The 20,202-nt window shown below is 38.2% G+C and overlaps 1 protein-coding gene across 1 annotated transcript; it reads right to left on the bottom strand.

The window, feature by feature from the left end:
- Positions 1-672: 672 nt before the first annotated feature.
- On the bottom strand, positions 673-3,664 carry LOC142553746 (WAT1-related protein At5g07050-like). The gene is made up of 6 exons (XM_075664213.1): positions 3,299-3,664; positions 3,099-3,161; positions 2,870-2,986; positions 2,084-2,495; positions 1,760-1,911; positions 673-1,300 (listed from the first exon to the last, which is right to left on the bottom strand). Exons 1-6 carry the CDS (start codon positions 3,505-3,507, stop codon positions 1,036-1,038), a joined length of 1,218 nt encoding a protein of 405 aa, XP_075520328.1. The 5' UTR covers positions 3,508-3,664; the 3' UTR covers positions 673-1,035.
- Between the last annotated feature and the right edge of the window lie 16,538 nt (positions 3,665-20,202).

Raw genomic sequence — 20,202 nt, 5'->3', positions numbered from 1 at the left:
TTAAAGAGAAGGCTACTTAGGAATTAAGATATGATGTCTAATCAACAATATTATGTTCCATATTTCCTCAAAAAACATTAATTAAGCACTTATAGTAATTAGATTATAAATTTAGTTACATTGAGTCAAATTAATATTCAACATTGTCTCCAATTTAAGATTATATATATATACATATATATGAAAAGAATCTCTAAATTTTCTTAAAACAGACAAGAAGAATCCAGGTAGCATCCACAGGACCGCATGTCCTGTGTGTTTCTTATCACAAGTATGTGTTAATACAAGTTGAGTTAATAATTTTTTTGGTCAAGTAACTTTATCATTTTTTGGGCTTTAAACTATTGTTTTCAATTTTTGGTCTTACATTTTCTCCGAGAGTTGTCAAGTTTCACTGGAAAAAGCTGATTAGGCGGCGGCTGAAGTTGATATGGTTAAAAGATTAGGAATTTCTTGATTTATTTCATATACATTTTTTCTTTCATGTCACTTAACATTCAAGTCTAGTAAGTTTTTTCCATAAAAAATTGACTAGTCCGTGAGAAAATGAGCCAAAATAGTCAAATATGAAAAGATAATGTACCGAGACCAAAAATTAAAAAGTTAATGGAATGAAACCCGAAAATTGTAAAGTTACTAGAACAAAAAAAATTGTAACCCATAAAAATTCGGTTATTCCATGGAAAATTCCAAATCCAAGTTGACAGCAAAAGAGATTCTCATATTGCATAGTAATAACAGTAATACTTGGTCTCAAACTCCAAGTCCAAAAACCAAAATTAAGGGAGGGGTTAAATTACATTTAGACAATTCAGAAAACCTTAAATATACTGAAAACAACTCCACCAAAAAAAAAAAAAAAAAAAGGACCGAAGACAAAGTGATATAAAAAAGCCGAAGCTCATAACACTTAAACCCGAGGTTTTTCACCTATCGCAAATTTTTTTTTTTAAACCAAATAGCATTTAGCCTATGTTTTTTCGTCGTTTTCGGAAAGTCGTCGATGGATGGGAAGGGAGAATATTAGAGGTCGAATTAAGTTGAAGCGACACGAGTCGAGTGTGGTATGTTGATGACAAGTGAGTGACACTTGGTATGATCACCACCATCGTGATCTCCCTTGTGCAACTCGTTGTTGATGTTCCCATTTGCTTCATTTTTATCTTTCGCCAGTACTGATTCTGAGTTGTTTTTGATTGCCTCTGGTATTTCTTCAAGCAATTTCTTCTCCTTTTCTTCCTTGTATTTACCCCACAGCACCGAGTACAGACCAAAAACAATTATGACTGAACCAATCACCCTGTTCACACAAACCATATTAATTAAATTATAGAACTACATATAAAGAATTTTCCACGCTATAAAAAGAACTAATCGTTCTTTAGCAGACAGATCATATCTTTTGAACATAGCAACTAGCTAGGTAGCACCATTGGTCACACTTTTGGCTTCTTTGGGTGCTTAAACCTGAAAGTGCAACTTTTTAAGTTGAATTAGAGAGAGCTCTTCATGTTTATTAAGTGTTCCTTTTAAGTATCCGATGCCCGCGACGGCTCATTCGCCGGTCCACGTGACTAGTACTAGGCACCTCTCGGATGCGTCGGCTCTCAATAGAAAACATGCTTGTTTTATTATAAGCTCGAGAGAAGAGCTCGAACGTGAAAAATTCGGCGTTTAAGTCGGAGAGTCCCTCGAAGTACACATTTTGTTGTGGAACTCATACGAGACGCGTAAATAGACGAAAGAATGAGAATCTTACCCTCCAAGGTAGATTTTTTCAGCAAGAATAAAGGATCCCAATATAGCGACAATGATCATCATCAAAGGGCTAAAGGCTGTGGCAAAAACTGGGCCTTTGCTCTTCATTACTAGTCCTTGTACATAGTACGATATGCTAGACGTCACGATTCCCTGTAAAAAATTTATTCCAAGATTTTATTATATTCCTGAAGGCATAAGAAATATATAATTTTTTACGTAAAAAGAGGGACACACTCTTATATATATAAAGAGGGACACACTCTTAATTACTTATTTAAAATACAACATAAAAAGTTTCAAGTTTTGTTCGAGAGTTACTCACAGCATAGGCAGCAGCAAGAAGATTCATATCCCACCCAATTCTCCAGACAGAGGATTTATGCTCCATGACAAAAGTGACAGCAATTGCTTGCAAAGTTCCCATGAAGCACACCAGCGATGTAAGAGACAGCTGATGATTCGAATATGTCTTAAGGGCGGCTTTTTGTAAGATGAACAAGGAAGACCAAGCAAGAGTGGCTATGATCAGAAAAATGCATCCTATAAACCAGTCCCTATCGCTTGTTTCGCCGCTTGTCGTGCCTCCCGCAGAGCGTAACTGCCTGTCTTTCGACCATGCCATCTCGACTAATGGACCTTTATACAAAGTCATCAACATTGCTCCGGCAACTGTTACCACTGTTCCCACCACTTTTGCTTGGTATATAACCTTCTTTATGCTCACTTTCTCCATCCTATTCAACCATTAATATTTTTTTTAAAAAAATTTATTCAACAAGAGTCATGCATATCAATCCCCATAACACCTATACATGCAAATTTGGCTCCACATGATCAGTTCCTATAGCAATTTAATAGTTCTCAAGCTCGAATGACCTCGAGTACCAAGTATTAATCTACAAAAAAATCTTAAATTTTTAAAAACATGAATATATAAATCAATAAATAATAACACAATCAAGGGAAAAATGGTGTTCTTTCTAATATTTTTAAAAATAATTTATTGAACTTGAGTACTGGTCGAGTTCGAGACAACTTGTGCTCACTGTGTATAAATGTGATGGATAAAATTTTTGTTATTTCATGAATATATTTATAAGGAACATACCTGAAAATTATGGCCATGATGAATGTTAAGGCAGGTAACATATTGCTCATAGCACATGAGAAAGTTGGTGATGTAAGTTTAAGTCCAGCATAGTAGAAGTTCTGGTCAATTACTGGTCTGTTTATTAGCATAGGACATATAAAATTAGACTTGGAAAATAACGAAAAAGTTTCAAATAAAAATAAATTATATATATTTTTAAATGTTTCATCACAATATCGAAACTTACCCAAGAAGACCAAGAGCAAAAATTTGCATGAACACTGGAAATGTTATCTTTGGCTGTGCTTTCCTACAATAACGTCGAAAAATGCCATGAAAATGAGAAACAGATATATACCGCATATATATATATATGTAAGGATATATGTGTTGTTAAATACTTGAAAGGGTTCATTATGCATACAAAGTCATATTATTTTTAGCTACCTCTCGAAGAAGAAAGCAAAGGGAGCAATCACAGCAGTGGCGATGGCGTGACGATAAACGACTAGTACGTAATGGCTCATCCCTCCATTTAGTGATATTTTGGTAATAATGTTCATTCCAGCATATCCAAATTGTAGAGAGATCATAGCAATATATGGTTTGCAGTTCTTCAGAAAACTCGAACCGCGATTTTCATCGTTTTTCATCATTTTTCTTGAAGTATTTTTGTGTATATCTATCAAGAAAGATTAATGTTTTCTTAGGGTTTTCTCTTATAAGAAATGAAGAATGAAGATGTGAACTATTTATAGTTGACATGTTAAGCAAATGGAAATTGTCCACAGTACATGAGAATCGTCATTAAAGAAACGAACGAGGGAAGATGTCACTGTTCGGGATCGGAATATTACTTTTTATTTGATAATATGATTATTTTATTTCATGTGGAATCTGATGGAATATATATAAAAAAGTTATTTTTTTTATTTTGATCTTTTTTTTATGTCTGAAACTATTAATTTCATCGAATATGATTTTTTTTGGCACTGATTCTTTTCTATGTGACGAGAATTAAACTCCTATCACTCAAATTAAAATTAATATGACAAAATAAATGAAAAATAGAGCAAAACGACTCCCTATACTTCAAAATTGGTCGTTTCAATTTATTTTTGTTTGTATATACATGTGTAATATAAGTTTTATCCTTGTCACATGAGTCATGTAGGAGATCATCGATATCAAATAAAACAATATTTTGTGGATTTATTGGTTTCAGACAAAAAATACCAAAACAATAAAAAAAATTCAAGTTACTGTATAAAAACCAACTGTGACAAATTATATGACTAAAACTCAAAACAAACCGACTTACATGATTAAAAAATTGTAGTTTTCCATATAAAAAAATTATTCTATCCATGTTCACATAAAATATGTTTGTTTTGGAAGCTGACGAGAAAAGCAGATGGAGTACACGTTGCCGAACAAAACAAGGCATCTGAGTCATGAATCAAATGCGGAAAATATTGCATGGCGTAAGCTATCATATTATGAGAATAATAATTGAATTCGAAATGATCACCACATTTGATATATATCTATGCATGAGATCAAATTTTTAATTTTAATTCCTTTGTTTTGTACAAGAGGCTAGCTACCAGAAAATTTTCCAAAATTTTATATATATATTATTTACTATAAGATTTTTTTTATATTAAAAATAATGTATTTTGCCTGTTATTTAAGTTTTTTTGGCCAACCTGAATCTAAAATCATGGTCATGCCAATATTTTTATGTTGGCAAAAACTTGTGTGAGACGGTCTTATGGGTCGTATTTTGTGAGACATATTTCTTATTTGGGTCATCCATGAAAAAATATTAATTTTTATGCCAAGAGTATTACTTTTTATTGTGAATATCGGTATGATTGACCCGTCTCACAGATAAAGATTCGTGAGACCGTCTCACAAGAGACATACTCCTTTTATGTTATGATTTGGGTGTTTTATCTATGAGTAAATAGGTTTTAGTGCAACAACTCGACTTCTTCCGCGCTTTCAGTTAAGTTTTAGTCGAAATAGATCTGTGTGAATAATATCTAACACCATTAAAGTCGCCTAGCTATCCAAAACAAACACAATTTGCCCCTTAAAGTGAGATCCATTGAATTCTTTACAAGATCCCACACATTATCTTAGGAGGATTAAATAATTTTATTTAATTAACAAACATAATGTCTTGTGACAGGCAAGCCACTGTGACAGCAGACGTGAACTTGTGTACAACTTTGTGTATCATCAAACAAGATTCTTAATTACTTTTCCTCTACAAAATTATCAAAGATTCGTTGGAGTTGGTTCTTATCAAATTGGGAAAATTTAATAATTCATCTGGAAAAATAATAATTGAAAAACTCATGATGATTTGGGAAGGCTCACATGATATTTTTTACTTCATTTTTTTAATGTAATTCGTTGTATACCATATAAACATCGTGATCAGTACATAACATAAAATCATATATATAACTAGAAAATAAAATATATCGATGAAATTTGAGATGTCGGTATCGACTTTTTTGACATTCAATGGACTATATATCATGATGTACACCTACAAATTCACCTAAATTTAAGTAGTCGTGTAAGGAGACAAAATTGTTTTAAGAAGAACCAATCTAGCTAGTTGTCTGGACTGAAAATCCAAATATAACTGGGTTGAAATGAGACAATTTAATCGAGTGTATCACAGTGAAGGTCATCCTTTGTCCTTTCCAATAATAGAATTGAAGGACAAGCATACCAATTATATCATCCTTATGTGCAGGTTCTCATTGTCGCTTGAATCAAGTTTTAAAATTATTCAAGGTTAAAAATATATATATTAGTCATATCTACCAATTTATTCTTGATAAATTGGGAAAAAAATACTCAAACCAAACTTAACTTTAAATTTATTCCCGACACTAAAAAACTTTGTTTCCACCCCTTAAAAGTATTTGAAAAAGACAAAAATACCCTATTGGTCATTATATGTGATAAATTCAAGTGATTGATTTTCTGGGCCGAAAATGATATAAGAGCCTAAGGTAAAATTATTTCAAACATACAAATTTATTATTACTGAGTAATTAAATGATTGAGGATGAGAATTTTCTCAAATTACATAAATCCAAACCTAGGTTCGAGATTAATTCTTTGCATAAGTAATTCCAAAATATTGGAATATTTGAAACAGGAAGATCTAACCAATGTTAGATATCAAGAACAAAGAGGAACTTATCAGAGTTCTGAAGTAAACCTATGATTCAAAATGATAGGTTTTTAGAAATAGTACCAGATTCCTCTAAACTCTCTGGAGATCTTAGAGAAATTCAGAAGACAATACAAAATTATAACAATATGCTATATTATGTACGCAAAATATGAAGAAAATCCTTGAAAACCAGGAATAAATTCTTGGAATATTAAAGGATATTCGAACAAGACTTCAAAACCTAGAACAACAATCAAGTTCTAGTAAGAAGACTTCAGAAAGAAGGTTACTGTCATCCTTTTGTACTGAGCCCTTGTTACATCAACGAGGGAAGACCAAAGTAATGCCAAAACCTTTAACTGAAGAAGAAAAATTGATCAATCTAATTAAATATGTCTTGAAAAAGAAATTAATCTGATGACAACATTAGAAAGGATTGGGCTCTAAGATCTCCAAGACCTTGCATAATCATTTGCAAATCTCAAGGTAGATCTGAAGATGAACACAATGGAAGGTGAACTGTAACGTACCGTGCTTTTTACTACTAAAATTTGCGAAAGAATTAAAAATTTTCTGGAATGCGAAAATAAAAGCAATACGGTCGTCACTACATCGTCCGTTCACCAATAAAAATTTGCTGACAAAATGCTTGTTTCAAACATCGTAACCCACATCAAATCAGAGTATTTTAAACTGCATAAAAATCGTAAAAATAACGTGGGCGGTCCTCGGTTTTAGCCTCCCGCTCAGTCCAAGCCTGCTCCTTGGTCCCCACCTCCTGTCTCCTCATAAACATCCTCACCTGCATCGATCAAGTCTAGTGAGTCTAAAGACTCAACACGTATAAACTGAAAATAACGAGTATTACATAATAAAACCACATGCAACTTTAAAATAGGACATACATACTTGAAACTTGAACTTGCACTAAAGTGAACATACTTACATTACATAGACGTGCCATAACGTGAAAACTTTTCATAAACATGCTTGCATACTGGTACATACTTGAACATACATGAACTTCATAATTTTTGCGTAGAGAATGTTTCAAAGCAAGTGACCCATATCATAATCGCCTGATCAGACTAAACCACAGTACTGGGATGACAGGGACGTATCCACTGCCACATACATGAGATCCCCGTTCATAATTTAACGGGGTGATTGGTCCACGTTCATGATTTAACGCTTTCCAATCACGATCTAAACCCGTTCATGATTTAACGGGGTGGAGAGGTCCTCGGCCACGTTCACCGACTTCCAAACCCATTCATAAATTGGTCACAAGACATTTAGCATATCTCAAAAATTTAAAAATATTTTCTTGCACGTCGAACATACTTACTTGGCGTTGAGGGATTCGGTGAACTTCGATCGGGGCCGTTGCTGCACATACTAATCATGAATTTACATGCTTAACTTGCATTGCTTAGACGTAGGTACACATGCTCACCACCAAACTCCATCAACGCTTAAGGCGTTCTAAGACACTCGGGAATTGACCTCATTTAAATCAATGTACTAAACCATCACAAGAAATCCCAAAACAAAAGATTAAGTTTTCCCCAATATATGAAGTACACGGACCCCGGGACTGGGTCCGTGTATGTGCGCAAAGAAGGTACCAACAAAAGGAAAGGACGCGGATCCCGTGCCCTGGTCCGGCTCCGGGTCTGTGTAGACTCAGTAAAAATACACTACGAAGGATATAAAGGCACGAAATTCGTGCCCTGGTCCGTGTACTCTCGCAAAAAGGATAGTCAAGAAGAAACAAAGACACGGACCCCGTGCCAGGGTCCGTGTTCGGATCCGTGTACTCTCGTTGGACGCGAACTCACGAAAATCCTGTACATGTCCTGCTTACATTCTAGACTTGTTCGTACGGACCATGAACCGACACCTCGAGACACATCCTAACATGCCATAACATCAAACCAACTTCATACAAGGACCCAAAGCAATGACGTCCACCTTACGACACATACAATTCAAAAACGTGGCAATTGACACCAAATCGGTTCTTACGTCTTCTAGTGTATTCGAGTGCCTATCAACGCCGAACGACATGTCAAATAACAACCCAACATCATACTGATCATACCTAGACGCAGCAACGATCACCCGTTGATTCCCAACGAAGCCTGCAACAATAAAATCTCAAAAACGCATCAATACATAATTTTCTGAAAAACGCAGTTTGAGCATTCCCACGAAAAACGTCATAACTCACTCAATTTTTATCCAAATATTTCGAATTTACTGTCAAATGAAGGTATCGAAAAGTTCTACAATTTTCGTGTTGAAATTTTCTCAGAATCTCGACCGAAAAGTCGCAGTATTTAAAAAGACAGTAAAAACGAGTTTTCAGATCTAGAAACTATTTCAAAACTGATCCAAACCAATTTCCGCTCAAACAACGAACGTCACACATAAAATTTTACGCATAAAAATAACACGACACATAATATGACGAGATCGATGCAGAAATAACAGAATATACGTGCCTTTTGATGATAAACTTTACCGAAATGGCGATATCGAAGCGGAGAAAGAAGCGAGGTTGATCCGGGACGAGCGTGGCACTAAATTCTTTGAAGAAAACTCGACTAAATCTCACAGGATTTCCAGAAGAAGGGGCGGCTGCTATTCTTCTCTTAGAACCCTAGTTTTGTTCTCTCAAACATAATAAAACTGATTTGCAAATATGCATGTGTGTGTTTGAGGCGTGTGAAAATATTTTTTGTGTGTGTGTGTATGTGTAGCGTGAGTTTTGAAATAGTTTGGGACTAAAATTTGCTCATTTAGAAATTATCAATTTAATTAAAAACGCTAATACACCTCTAACTATAACCAATTCCTTAATTAAAATTAAACACACACTCATTTATAAAATTCTCTAATATGCAAGATAAAATAAGCAATGCTAACTTAAAAGTTTTAAAACTCTAAATCCCTAAATTAATAATTTAGGCTTTAAAATACTAAAACTTAATAAATTATCTAAAACGCCCCATTCTTGACTAAAAATTAAAATACCCCAATTTTAAAGTACCCAAAAATCATCACCGGTCTTTCCTCGATCCCGCCTCGAGTAATCGCCTGAAACATGAAACTCGAAAACATTTTAACGTGCATCTCATAAACATAATTAATTTAAAATAATGCATTTAAATAAATCATGCATGGCTAAAACTCAATTTAAACTTAAATAAATGTTTTAATAATTAAATAAATGCATGAGTTATACGTGTATTGAATTTGGGCACTACAGTTCCTTCCCCACTTACAAAAATTTCGTCCTCGAAATTAAATCTTACCGAACAACTCCGGGTAGCGAATTCTCATGTCTGCTTCGGCTTCCCAAGTGGCCTCCTCCACTGATTGATTTAGCCACTGGACTTTGATCAACTTGGTCACTTTGTTTCGAAGTCTCCGCTCCTGTCTGTCTAGGATTTGGACTGGTCTTTCCTCATAAGACAGGTCTGGAGCCAACTGCAACGGTTCATAGCTCAACACGTGCGAAGGATTAGCTAGGTATTTCCTCAGCATCGAGACGTGGAACACATTGTGTACCCCGGCCAGACTCGGCGGAAGGGCAGCACAATAAGCTAGTGTCCCAACTCTGTCAAGGATCTCGAACGGCCCAATAAACCTTGGACTGAGCTTGCCTCTTTTCCCAAATCTCATAACACCCTTCATGGGCGCTATCTTTACAAAAGACGTGATCACCCACGGCAAACTCTAGATCTCTTCTCCTCTTATCAGCATAACTTTTCTGACGGCTCTGGGCAGTCTTCATCCTGTCTCGGATCTTGACCACCACATCTGCAGTCTGCTGTACTATCTCCGGACCAAGTTCTGCTCTTTCACCAACCTCATCCCAATGAACTGGTGATCTGCACTTCCTTCCATACAACGCCTCATAGGGAGCCATACCTATAGATGATTGAAAACTGTTGTTGTATGTAAACTCCACTAGAGGTAGCTTCGATTTCCAAGTCCCCTGGAAATCGATCATACACGCTCGTAGTAGATCCTCTAAAATCTGAATCACTCGCTCAGACTGGCCATCTGTCTGCGGGTGAAAGGCGGTACTGAAAAGTAACTTCGTCCCTATGGCTGCATGTAAGCTCTTCCAAAAGGACGATGTAAACCTCGGGTCCCTGTCGGATACAATAGAAACTGGGATCCCATGAAGTTGAACTATCTCCTTGATATAAAGCTCCGCAAACTGCGTCATGGAGAAAGTCGTCATCACTGGCAAGAAGTGCGCTGAATTAGTGAGTCGATCCACTATAACCCAAATAGAATTCGATCCTTTGATTGACCTCGACAAATTAACCACAAAGTCCATTGTAATATTCTCCCATTTCCACTCTGGGATGGGGAGTGGCTTAATCAATCCTGCTGTCCTCTGATGCTCTGCCTTTACTTTCTGACAAGTGAGGCATTCAGACACAAATCTGCGGATGTCTCGTTTCATCCCTGACCACCAATACAGAATCTGCAGATCCTTGTACATTTTGGTACCTCCTGGGTGAATGGAATACGGAGATGCGTGTGCCTCTGACAGAATGTCCTCTCTGATCGAATCAATGCAAGGCACCCACATTCTGTCTCTGTATCTCACAATACCCTCTGACACTGTGTAGAGTACACTGCCCTTGGCTTCATCCTTCAGCCTCCATTTCTGTAACTGCTCGTCTGAAGGCTGACCTGCCCAAATACGGTCTAGCAGAGAAGATTGGAATGTTAGATTAGACAGCCTCGGAGCTCTACCCTTGCGATAAACTTCTAAACCAAACCTCTGAATCTCAGACTGAAGAGGTCTCTGCACTGACAACTGAGCTATGACTGCAACTTTCCGACTCAAGGCATCTGCCACTACATTAGCTTTCCCCGAATGGTAGCTAATCTCACAGTCATAGTCTTTCACCAACTCTAACCACCGTCTCTGCCTCATATTCAGTTCTTTCTGTGTGAAGAAATACTTGAGACTCTTGTGATCCGTGAATATCTGGCACTTCTCGCCGTACAAGTAGTGTCTCCAAATCTTCAATGCAAAGACGACGGCGGCTAATTCTAAATCATGCGTCGGATAATTCTTCTCATGCACCTTTAACTGTCTGGAAGCATAAGCTATCACCCGACCCTGCTGTATCAAGACTGCGCCTAAACCGAGCTTAGATGCATCGGTGTATAGCACAAAATCACCTTGCCCCGTTGGCATGGCTAACACTGGTGCTGAAACAAGAGCTTGCTTCAAAGTATCGAAGCTCTTCTGACACTCGTCACTCAACGCAAATTTAGCATTCTTCTTGTTCAGTGAAGTTAGTGGCACTGCTATCGAAGAAAACCCCTGAATGAACTTACGGTAGTAACCGGCTAAATCCAAAAAACTGCGGATCTCAGAAGCATTATTCGGTTCAACCCATTCCTTAATGGCTGCTACCTTTGCTGGATCCACCTCAATTCCACTGCTAGACACTATGTGACCCAAAAACGCTACCTTTTCCAACCAGAATTCACACTTATTGAACTTCGCAAATAACTTGCGACTCTGCAAGGTCTGCAAAACTGTCTTCAAATGCTGACTATGCTCCTCATGGCTCTTCGAGTAGATAAGAATGTCGTCAATGAACACTATGACGAATTGATTAAGGTAAGGCTGAAATACTCGGTTCATCAAGTCCATGAAAATTGCTGGAGCATTCGTCAGTCCAAACGACATTACTAAGAACTCGTAATGCCCATATCTGGTCCTGAAGGCTGTCTTGTGCACATCTGCCTCTTTCACCTTCAGCTGGTGATACCCTGATCGAAGATCTTATTCAGAGAACACCGTGGCTCCCTGCAACTGATCAAACAAGTCTTCGATCCTAGGAAGTGGGTACTTGTTCTTTATCGTTACCTTGTTCAACTCCCGGTAATCGATGCACAGTCTCATGCTCCCATCCTTCTTTTTCACAAAGAGAACGGGTGCGCCCCACGGCGAGAAACTAGGGCGGATGAATTCCTTGTCGAGAAGCTCCTGAATCTGCTGTTTGAGTTCTAACATCTCAGCTGGAGCTAATCGGTATGGTGCCTTAGAGATTGGCACTGTACCTGGCATGAGGTCAATAGCAAACTCCACCTCTCTCTGGTGGAAGACTTGTGACGTCGTCAGGAAAGACGTCTGGAGAGTCTCTGACTACTAGTACATCTGATATTGACGGAGTGGGTATGTCAGATGTTGAAATGATGCTGGCCAAGAGAGCCTGACATCCCTTGGAAATAAGTTTCCGCGCCTGCATGTAGGAGATCATGCGAGGGAAACTTCTCCACCTGTCTGGCTCAAATAGAAACTGCTCCATTCCCATCGGTCTGACCAACACTGATATCTTCTGAAAGTCAATCAGAACTCTGTTCTTTGTCAACCAGTCCATACCCAAGATAATGTCAAACTCTGGCATCGACAATATTATCAGGTCTGCATACACCAGGTGGCCCTGCAGTTCTAGATCAATATCTCTGACCACGCTGGTAGCTACCAGTTCTTCCCCTGACGGGACTGTCACTGAATAATTCACATCAAGGCCGATGGACTTGATGTACAAATGATTAGCAAAGGTCTCCGAGATGAATGAATGAGTGGCCCCTGAATCTATCAAGACCTGAGTAGCTAATCTCTTAATGAAAATATTTCCTGAGAGACGTTAGCACAACACAAATTTATATCCCAAAATTCTAACATTTAATCCTAAGCATAGTAGAAAATTAATCTCCCAAGTCACTCAAAAATATCAGTATCACACTAACAATCCCAAGTAAAATTCCACATGCAAGGCAAAATAATACTGAGCTTAGGTAGAAAAGTTTACCTGTCAGTAAAGTCGTGTCTGGGTTCGCCTCCATGTGCATGCATGGCGAACACCCTGCCCTGAGTTGGCTGCTTCCACTGTGGGCACTCTTTCAGCATGTGGCAATTTGCTCCACATTTAAAACATTTCCCGGATCCCTATAAGCATTGTCCGGGATGCTGGCGATTGCATTTTTGACACACTGGAAAGTTCCCTGGCTTCTGAAGCGCCCCCTGCTGCTGGATTGGACCCTTGCCCTTTGGCGGTCCTTGATATGGCTTCTTCCCTGACGGCCCCTGATACGGTTTCTTAAACTGGGGCCTCTGATGCTGCTGCTGCTGGTGTTGCGGTGGTGCCTGATAGGGCCTCTTGCCCTGCCTGTCCAACTCGATATCCCTCTGATCCTGCTCTGCCGCCAATGCTCTAGATACGGCGACTGCATAAGTAGTAGGACCTGCAACTCGGACATCACGGCGCAAAATCGGCCGCAGTCCATCCATGATATGCCTCAGCTTACTCTGGGCATCGTTAGCTATCAGGGGTACAAAGTGACACCCCCTCTCAAACTTCCTCACGAACTCCGCCACGCTGCTATCCCCTTGACGCAACGTCATGAACTCTCTAGTTAGGCGAGAGCGTACTTCCTCAGTGAAGTTCTTTGAGTAGAAGACCTCTTTGAACCCATTCCAAGGCAGCACCTGCAAGTTGACTGCCACTGACGCACTCTCCCACCATAGTCTAGTGTCCCCTGTCAGAAGGAACGTGGCACACCTGACCTTATCTGCATCGGTCAGCTCCATGAAATCAAAGATTACTTCGATGGACTTGATCCATCCCTCAACTATCATCGGGTCAGTGGTACCCGAAAACTCCTTTGGGCTCATACGTCTGAACCTCTCGTAAACTGCTTCCAGTCTGGGCCTCTCCCCCGCATCTACTGCAGTCTGGTTCCTCGCAAACTGTGCGAAGAACTGCGTCATACCTGCAAGCATCTGAGCTTGCATGTTCGGCGGTGGGGGTGGAGGAGCGTCTCTTCTCTCCTCTCGAGGCTCTCTGTCCTCATCCCTTGCTTCACGGTCGATCACACGTCTAGGAGGCATACTGTCCCAATAATTTACCCAACACGTAAGCCCCACATGCATGAACATGATATAAACAACATAAGATGCACGTACATTGAACTTAAACAGGGGCATGCTGAAATCATGACTTATTGCTTAATACATAACATAATTCAAAACTTTAAAACTTACATACTTGAGGTGTGACTTCGTGAGCTTCTTGCGACTGGCAGTAGGCGTAACCCTTTACAAGAACCTGGCTCTGATACCAACTGTAACGTACCGTGCTTTTTACTACTAAAATTTGCGGAAGAATTTTAAAAATTTTCTGGAATGCGAAAATAAAAGCAATACGGTCGTCACTACATCGTCCGTTCACCAATAAAAATTTGCTGACAAAATGCTTGTTTCAAACATCGTAACCCAAATCAAATCAGAGTATTTTAAACAGCATAAAAATTGTAAAAATAACGTGGGCGGTCCTCGAGTTTAGCCTCCCGCTCAGTCCAAGCCCGCTCCTTGGTCCCCACCTTCTGTCTCCTCATAAACATCCTCACCTGAATCGATCAAGTCTAGTGAGTCTAAAGACTCAACATGTATAAACTGGAAATAACGAGTATTACGTAATAAAACCACATGCAACTTTAAAATAGGACATACATACTTGAAACTTGAACTTGTACTAAACTGAACATACGTACATTACATAGACGTGCCATAACGTGAAAACTTTTCATAAACATGCTTGCATACTGGTACATACTTGAACATACATGAACTTCATAATTTTTGCGTAGAGAATGTTTCAAAGCAAGTGACCCACATCATAATCGCCTGATCAGACTAAATCACAGTACTGGGATGACAGGGACGTATCCATTGCCACATACATGAGATCCCCGTTCATAATTTAACGGGCTGATTGGTCCACGTTCATGATTTAACGCTTTCCAATCACGATCTAAACCCGTTCATGATTTAACGGGGTGGAGAGGTCCTTGGCCACGTTCACCGACTTCCAAACCCATTCATAAATTGGTCACAAGACATTTAGCATATCTCAAAAATTTAAAAATATTTTCTTGCATGTCGAACATACTTACTTGGCGTTGAGGGATTTGGTGGACTTCGATCGGGGCCGTTGCTACACATACTAATCATGAATTTATATGCTTAACTTGCATTGCTTAGACGTAGGTACACATGCTCACCACCAAACTCCATCAACACTTAAGGCGTTCTAAGACACTCGAGAATTGACCTCATTTAAATCAATGTACTAAACCATCACAAGAAATCCCAAAACAAACGATTAAGTTTTCCCCAATATATGAGGTACACGGACCTCGGGACTGGGTCCGTGTATGTGCGCAAAGAAGGTACCAACAAAAGGAAAGGACACGGACCCCGTGCCCTGGTCCAGCTCCGGGTCCGTGTAGACTCGGTAAAAATACACTACGAAGGATATAAAGGCACGGAATTCGTGCCCTGGTCCGTGTACTCTCGAAAAAAGGATAGTCAAGAAGAAACAAAGACACGGACCCCGTGCCAGGGTCCGTGTTCGGGTCCGTGTACTCTCGTTGGACGCGAACTCACGAAAATCCTGTGCATGTCCTGCTTACATTCTAGACTTGTTCGTACGGACCATGAACCGACACCTCGAGACACATCCTAACATGCCATAACATCAAACCAACTTCATACAAGCACCCAAAGCAATGACGTCCACCTTACGACACATACAATTCAAAAACGTGGCAATTGACACCAAATCGGTTCCTACGTCTTCTAGTGTATTCGAGTTCCTATCAACACCGAACGACATGTCAAATAACAACCCACCATCATACTGATCATACCTAGATGCAGCGACGATCACCCGTTGATTCCCAACGAAGCCTGCAACAATAAAATCTAAAAAAGCATCAATACATAATTTTTTGAAAAACGCAGTTTGAGCAGTCCCACGAAAAACGTCATAACTCACTCAATTTTTATCCAAATATTTCGAATTTACTGTCAAATGAAGGTATCGAAAAGTTCTACAATTTTCGTGTTGAAATTTTCTTAGAATCACGACCGAAAAGTCGCAGTATTTAAAAAGACAGTAAAAACGAGTTTTCAGATCTAGAAACTATTTCAAAACTGATCCAAACAAATTTCCGCTCAAACAACGAACGTCACACATAAAATTTTACGCATAAAAATAACACGACACATAATATGACGAGATCGATGCAGAAATAACAGAATATACGTGCCTTTTGATGATAAACTTTACCGAAACGGCGATATCGAAGCGGAGAAAGAAGCGAGGTTGATCCGGGACGAGCGTGGCACTAAATTCTTTGAAGAAAACTCGACTAAATCTCACATGATTTCCAGAAGAAGGGGCGGTTGCTATTCTTCTCTTAGAACCCTAGTTTTGTTCTCTCAAACATAATAAAACTGATTTGCAAATATGCATGTGTGTGTTTGAGGCGTGTGAAAATATTTTTTGTGTGTGTGTGTGTGTAGCGTGAGTTTTGAAATAGTTAGGGGCTAAAATTTGCTCATTTAGAAATTATCAATTTAATTAAAAACGCTAATACACCTTAACTATAACCAATTCCTTAATTAAAATTAAACACACACTCATTTATAAAATTCTCTAATATGCAAGATAAAATAAGCAATGTTAACTTAAAAGTTTTAAAACTCTAAATCCCTAAATTAATAATTTAGGCTTTAAAATACTAAAACTTAATAAATTATCTAAAACGCCTCATTCTTGACTAAAAATTAAAATACCCCAATTTTAAAATACCCAAAAATCGTCACCGGTCTTTTCCTCGATCCCGCCTCGAGTAATCGCCTGAAACATGAAACTCGAAAACATTTTAACGTGCATCTCATAAACATAATTAATTTAAAACAATGCATTTAAATAAATCTTGCATGGCTAAAACTCAATTTAAACTTAGATAAATGCTTTAATAATTAAATAAATGCATGAGTTATACGTGTATTGAATTTGGGCACTACATGAACAACCCTCCATAACCTGGTCATCTTCTCAGGAACCATCAAGGGAAAGTGTATGATCTCAAAATACAAATATGAGAGAATCTCAAACCGATTTCCATACTGGTGGAGAGTCACACCCAGCGGAAACAAGTTCAAGGAAGAATCAAATTCCTTTGCACCAAACACCCTATAGGAAATCTGTTTTAGAACATATACATTCTTATGGGGTTATGCTCAACCTAGATGTATTAGATTTCAAAAACAAAGAAGATATCAGAGATGATTGGACATCCGCTATGAGAATCGCAGTAGGAACCTTGATCTCAATAGAGAATGATTCATTAAACTTCTGGAAATGAGTTTTATGTGATCAGTTAAAATTGCTTGGGACATGACTTCGGTAGAAACCAAAGAATCAGTCCTAGCCGGAGAATCTCTTAGTTAGATAGCCGGAGGAATGGCTACCATTTTTATAGAACAATTTATAGAGGAAGACTATTTTAACAGTCAAGATAGATAGAAAAAAATACTCAAGTTCTGTATAGTCTTGAATTATATGACATATGTTTAGTAAATGAGTACATTATGTTATTCACTAAATATAGATGGAATTCAGGGGTCGAAGAAGATATAGCAATGCAACTTTTCTTCGCTAAAATGCCAAGTCCCTAGAGAGAAATGCTCATAAGGGAATATGTCCCTGGTAATCCAGATACATTGGCACGAAGAACCTCTTTCCTCAAAGGAAAATTGGCAGAATTGTGTCATCTGACAGCATTACAAAAGAATTACAAACGATTAAGGAATATTAAAAAACGTACTCCTTTGTGTTGTAAAGAAAATGATCTTCCAACAATTATTGGGAATAAACAACAAAGGCAGAAGATGAAAAGTTTTAGAACTTATCCTTATGCTAGAAGTGGAAGAAGTTCTTGGAAACCAAGAACAGTTTGGTCCAGACAAAAAGGCGGGTCTTATAAATCTGGGCAGAGAAGTGGACCACCAAGAAGTAGGATATCATCACAAGCATCGAGTACCTCTCGAAGCACAGGAAGAACACCTACAAAGAAAACTTTTAGAAGAGCTTACACTAGAGCTAATGAAAGTTTTAAGGATTGCAATTGCTGGACATGTGGAGCAAGAGGTCATATCTCGACCAACTGTCCGGAAAATGAAAAAAGAGGAATAAACTGCTTCGATCCAACTCCAGATATTAAAAAAGCAATTTATTATAAGGATCTTATTTAGGTATACCGATTTGAGGAAATTGCCTCGGATGAAAGTATATATGAAGAAAAATAAGTCTTAAGTCAGGAAGGATCTGATGGATCGAAATCAGAATCTGACAGAAGATGAGGTGTTTCTACACGAAACACATGAGGATTTGCTGTTTTATTTAGCCAGACAACAATATCTCATAACATGGTCCAAAGGATCATGAGAAAAAATCCTAGTCTTCAAAGATATCAGGGATTCTCTGCATGATAGGTAGAAAAATTCTTAGGAAATCTTGGCCTAAGAAATAGAAAGCATAATCTAATTTATAAAGTTTTGCGTAATGGAAATGACAATCCCAATGGAACTTACAGGAAATAGAATGGAGATGCAGTTAATTACTTCGGAAGAAATTAACGAGGAATTACAAATGTGAGGCCCGGGGCCAAAGAGGGCGGGGGGTGATCGTCGGTGCCATGAGGTTCACGGACAATGAGCGGCTCCTGGCAGGCTTCTAGGTGGAGGAAACATGAATGAACCGATCCCACACCGGAATGAGAGGGATTCCGAGACTGTTCAATGTAATGAACTGTACAGTTGAAGAGGGCTTAAAATATTTGATTTGTACTACTCATATCACGAAGGTGCATCTTTTTTTCGGTGGCTCATCACATAAGAACTCCAAAGTTAAGCGTGCTTGACTTGGAGCAATTTTGGGATGGGTGACCTCCTGGGAAGTTTCCTAGGGTGCGTGTGAGTGAGGACATAAGCACGCTGGAAAGACTCGTCTTGGTACAGTGAGGACAGTCGTCAAATCTGGGGCGTTACAACAAAAACTCAAGATAGAAGTAGCACGAACCATGTCATAGATCCATATTGGAGCAATCCAGATCATGATAAAAAAGCTACTTTTAAAGAAGGAATAGATTCAACTATTGATATCGCCATATGCTATAAAAGAATGGGTATCCTTCAAGATTCGGTACTGGGAACAATCTCAGGAAATCTCTGTGCAGGAAAAATTGTAGGAGTAATCTATCCCAGAATTGTCTACAATCTGGCAGATCGAGATTTCAAGTTGATCTTTGACGTTAAATCAGAACTTCAAAGAAAAAAGGCTGATGAAAAAGACAATAGACAATATTCTATTACATATCAGATTTCATATGCTCTATCTAATACACATCATTCAGATTTGTTTATTAGAAATGAGTTCATTGAAATATCTGAGATATTTGGAAAATTTGCCCATGCAATTTATCCAGAAAGAGTTGAGTTTCCCTTAATACATGAAACAAATATCCAAATACAAGACAAACCGATTCTACAAAGGAATCAAACTCTTATATTAGAATCAAGAAGACTATCCTTTCAAGGAGATAGAATTATGAGCCACAGGTGGGGAAAAACACCTGTTCAAGAAACCCAACAGGAACTAAAAATCTTTTCGACAATAGGAAAGCTTAGATGCCCAGAAGGGTGGAAGGAAGTATAAATAGTATTTGATATTACGAAACAAAGGAATCAATTTCCTTGTAATACCATATACTATTTAGAACAATCTATATAGGAACTTACCAAGAAATGATCAATATCGGAGAATTGGAAGTTCATATCAAAGAAATTCCAGGAAAAGAATCAGATCGATTGGTTCTTGTGTTAGAGTTTCTTGATGAACATAAACCTTGGAAACGACTAGAATATGGAATGAAGTTTATGGGTGAGGATAAAATGTTTCAATGACCACAAGTCCATTCTCAATATACATTCCAGTCGGGATGTTATACAAACAATATAAAGCATAATACTTTGCTTATATTGATTCAGGTGAGGGAATCTGTACAGTAAAAAGAAGAGATTTTTCAAATAATTTGGAAGAAGAATTACAATAACTGCCGAAAGAGATTTCTCTAGAAGAATCTTAATCTTATGTAAGGGGATTAAGATGACCAAATTTGAATCGGCGGTGCTGGACAAATGCCTTGGTATAAGGTAAAAACATCACCGGTTTATTTTATTGAT

The sequence above is a fragment of the Primulina tabacum genome, chromosome 8 (assembly GCF_025594145.1).
Source record: "Primulina tabacum isolate GXHZ01 chromosome 8, ASM2559414v2, whole genome shotgun sequence".
In the NCBI taxonomy this organism is placed as follows: Eukaryota; Viridiplantae; Streptophyta; class Magnoliopsida; order Lamiales; family Gesneriaceae; genus Primulina; species Primulina tabacum.
The sequence above is the reverse complement of the archived record's forward strand: the minus strand, read 5'-3'. Positions and strand labels throughout refer to the sequence as shown.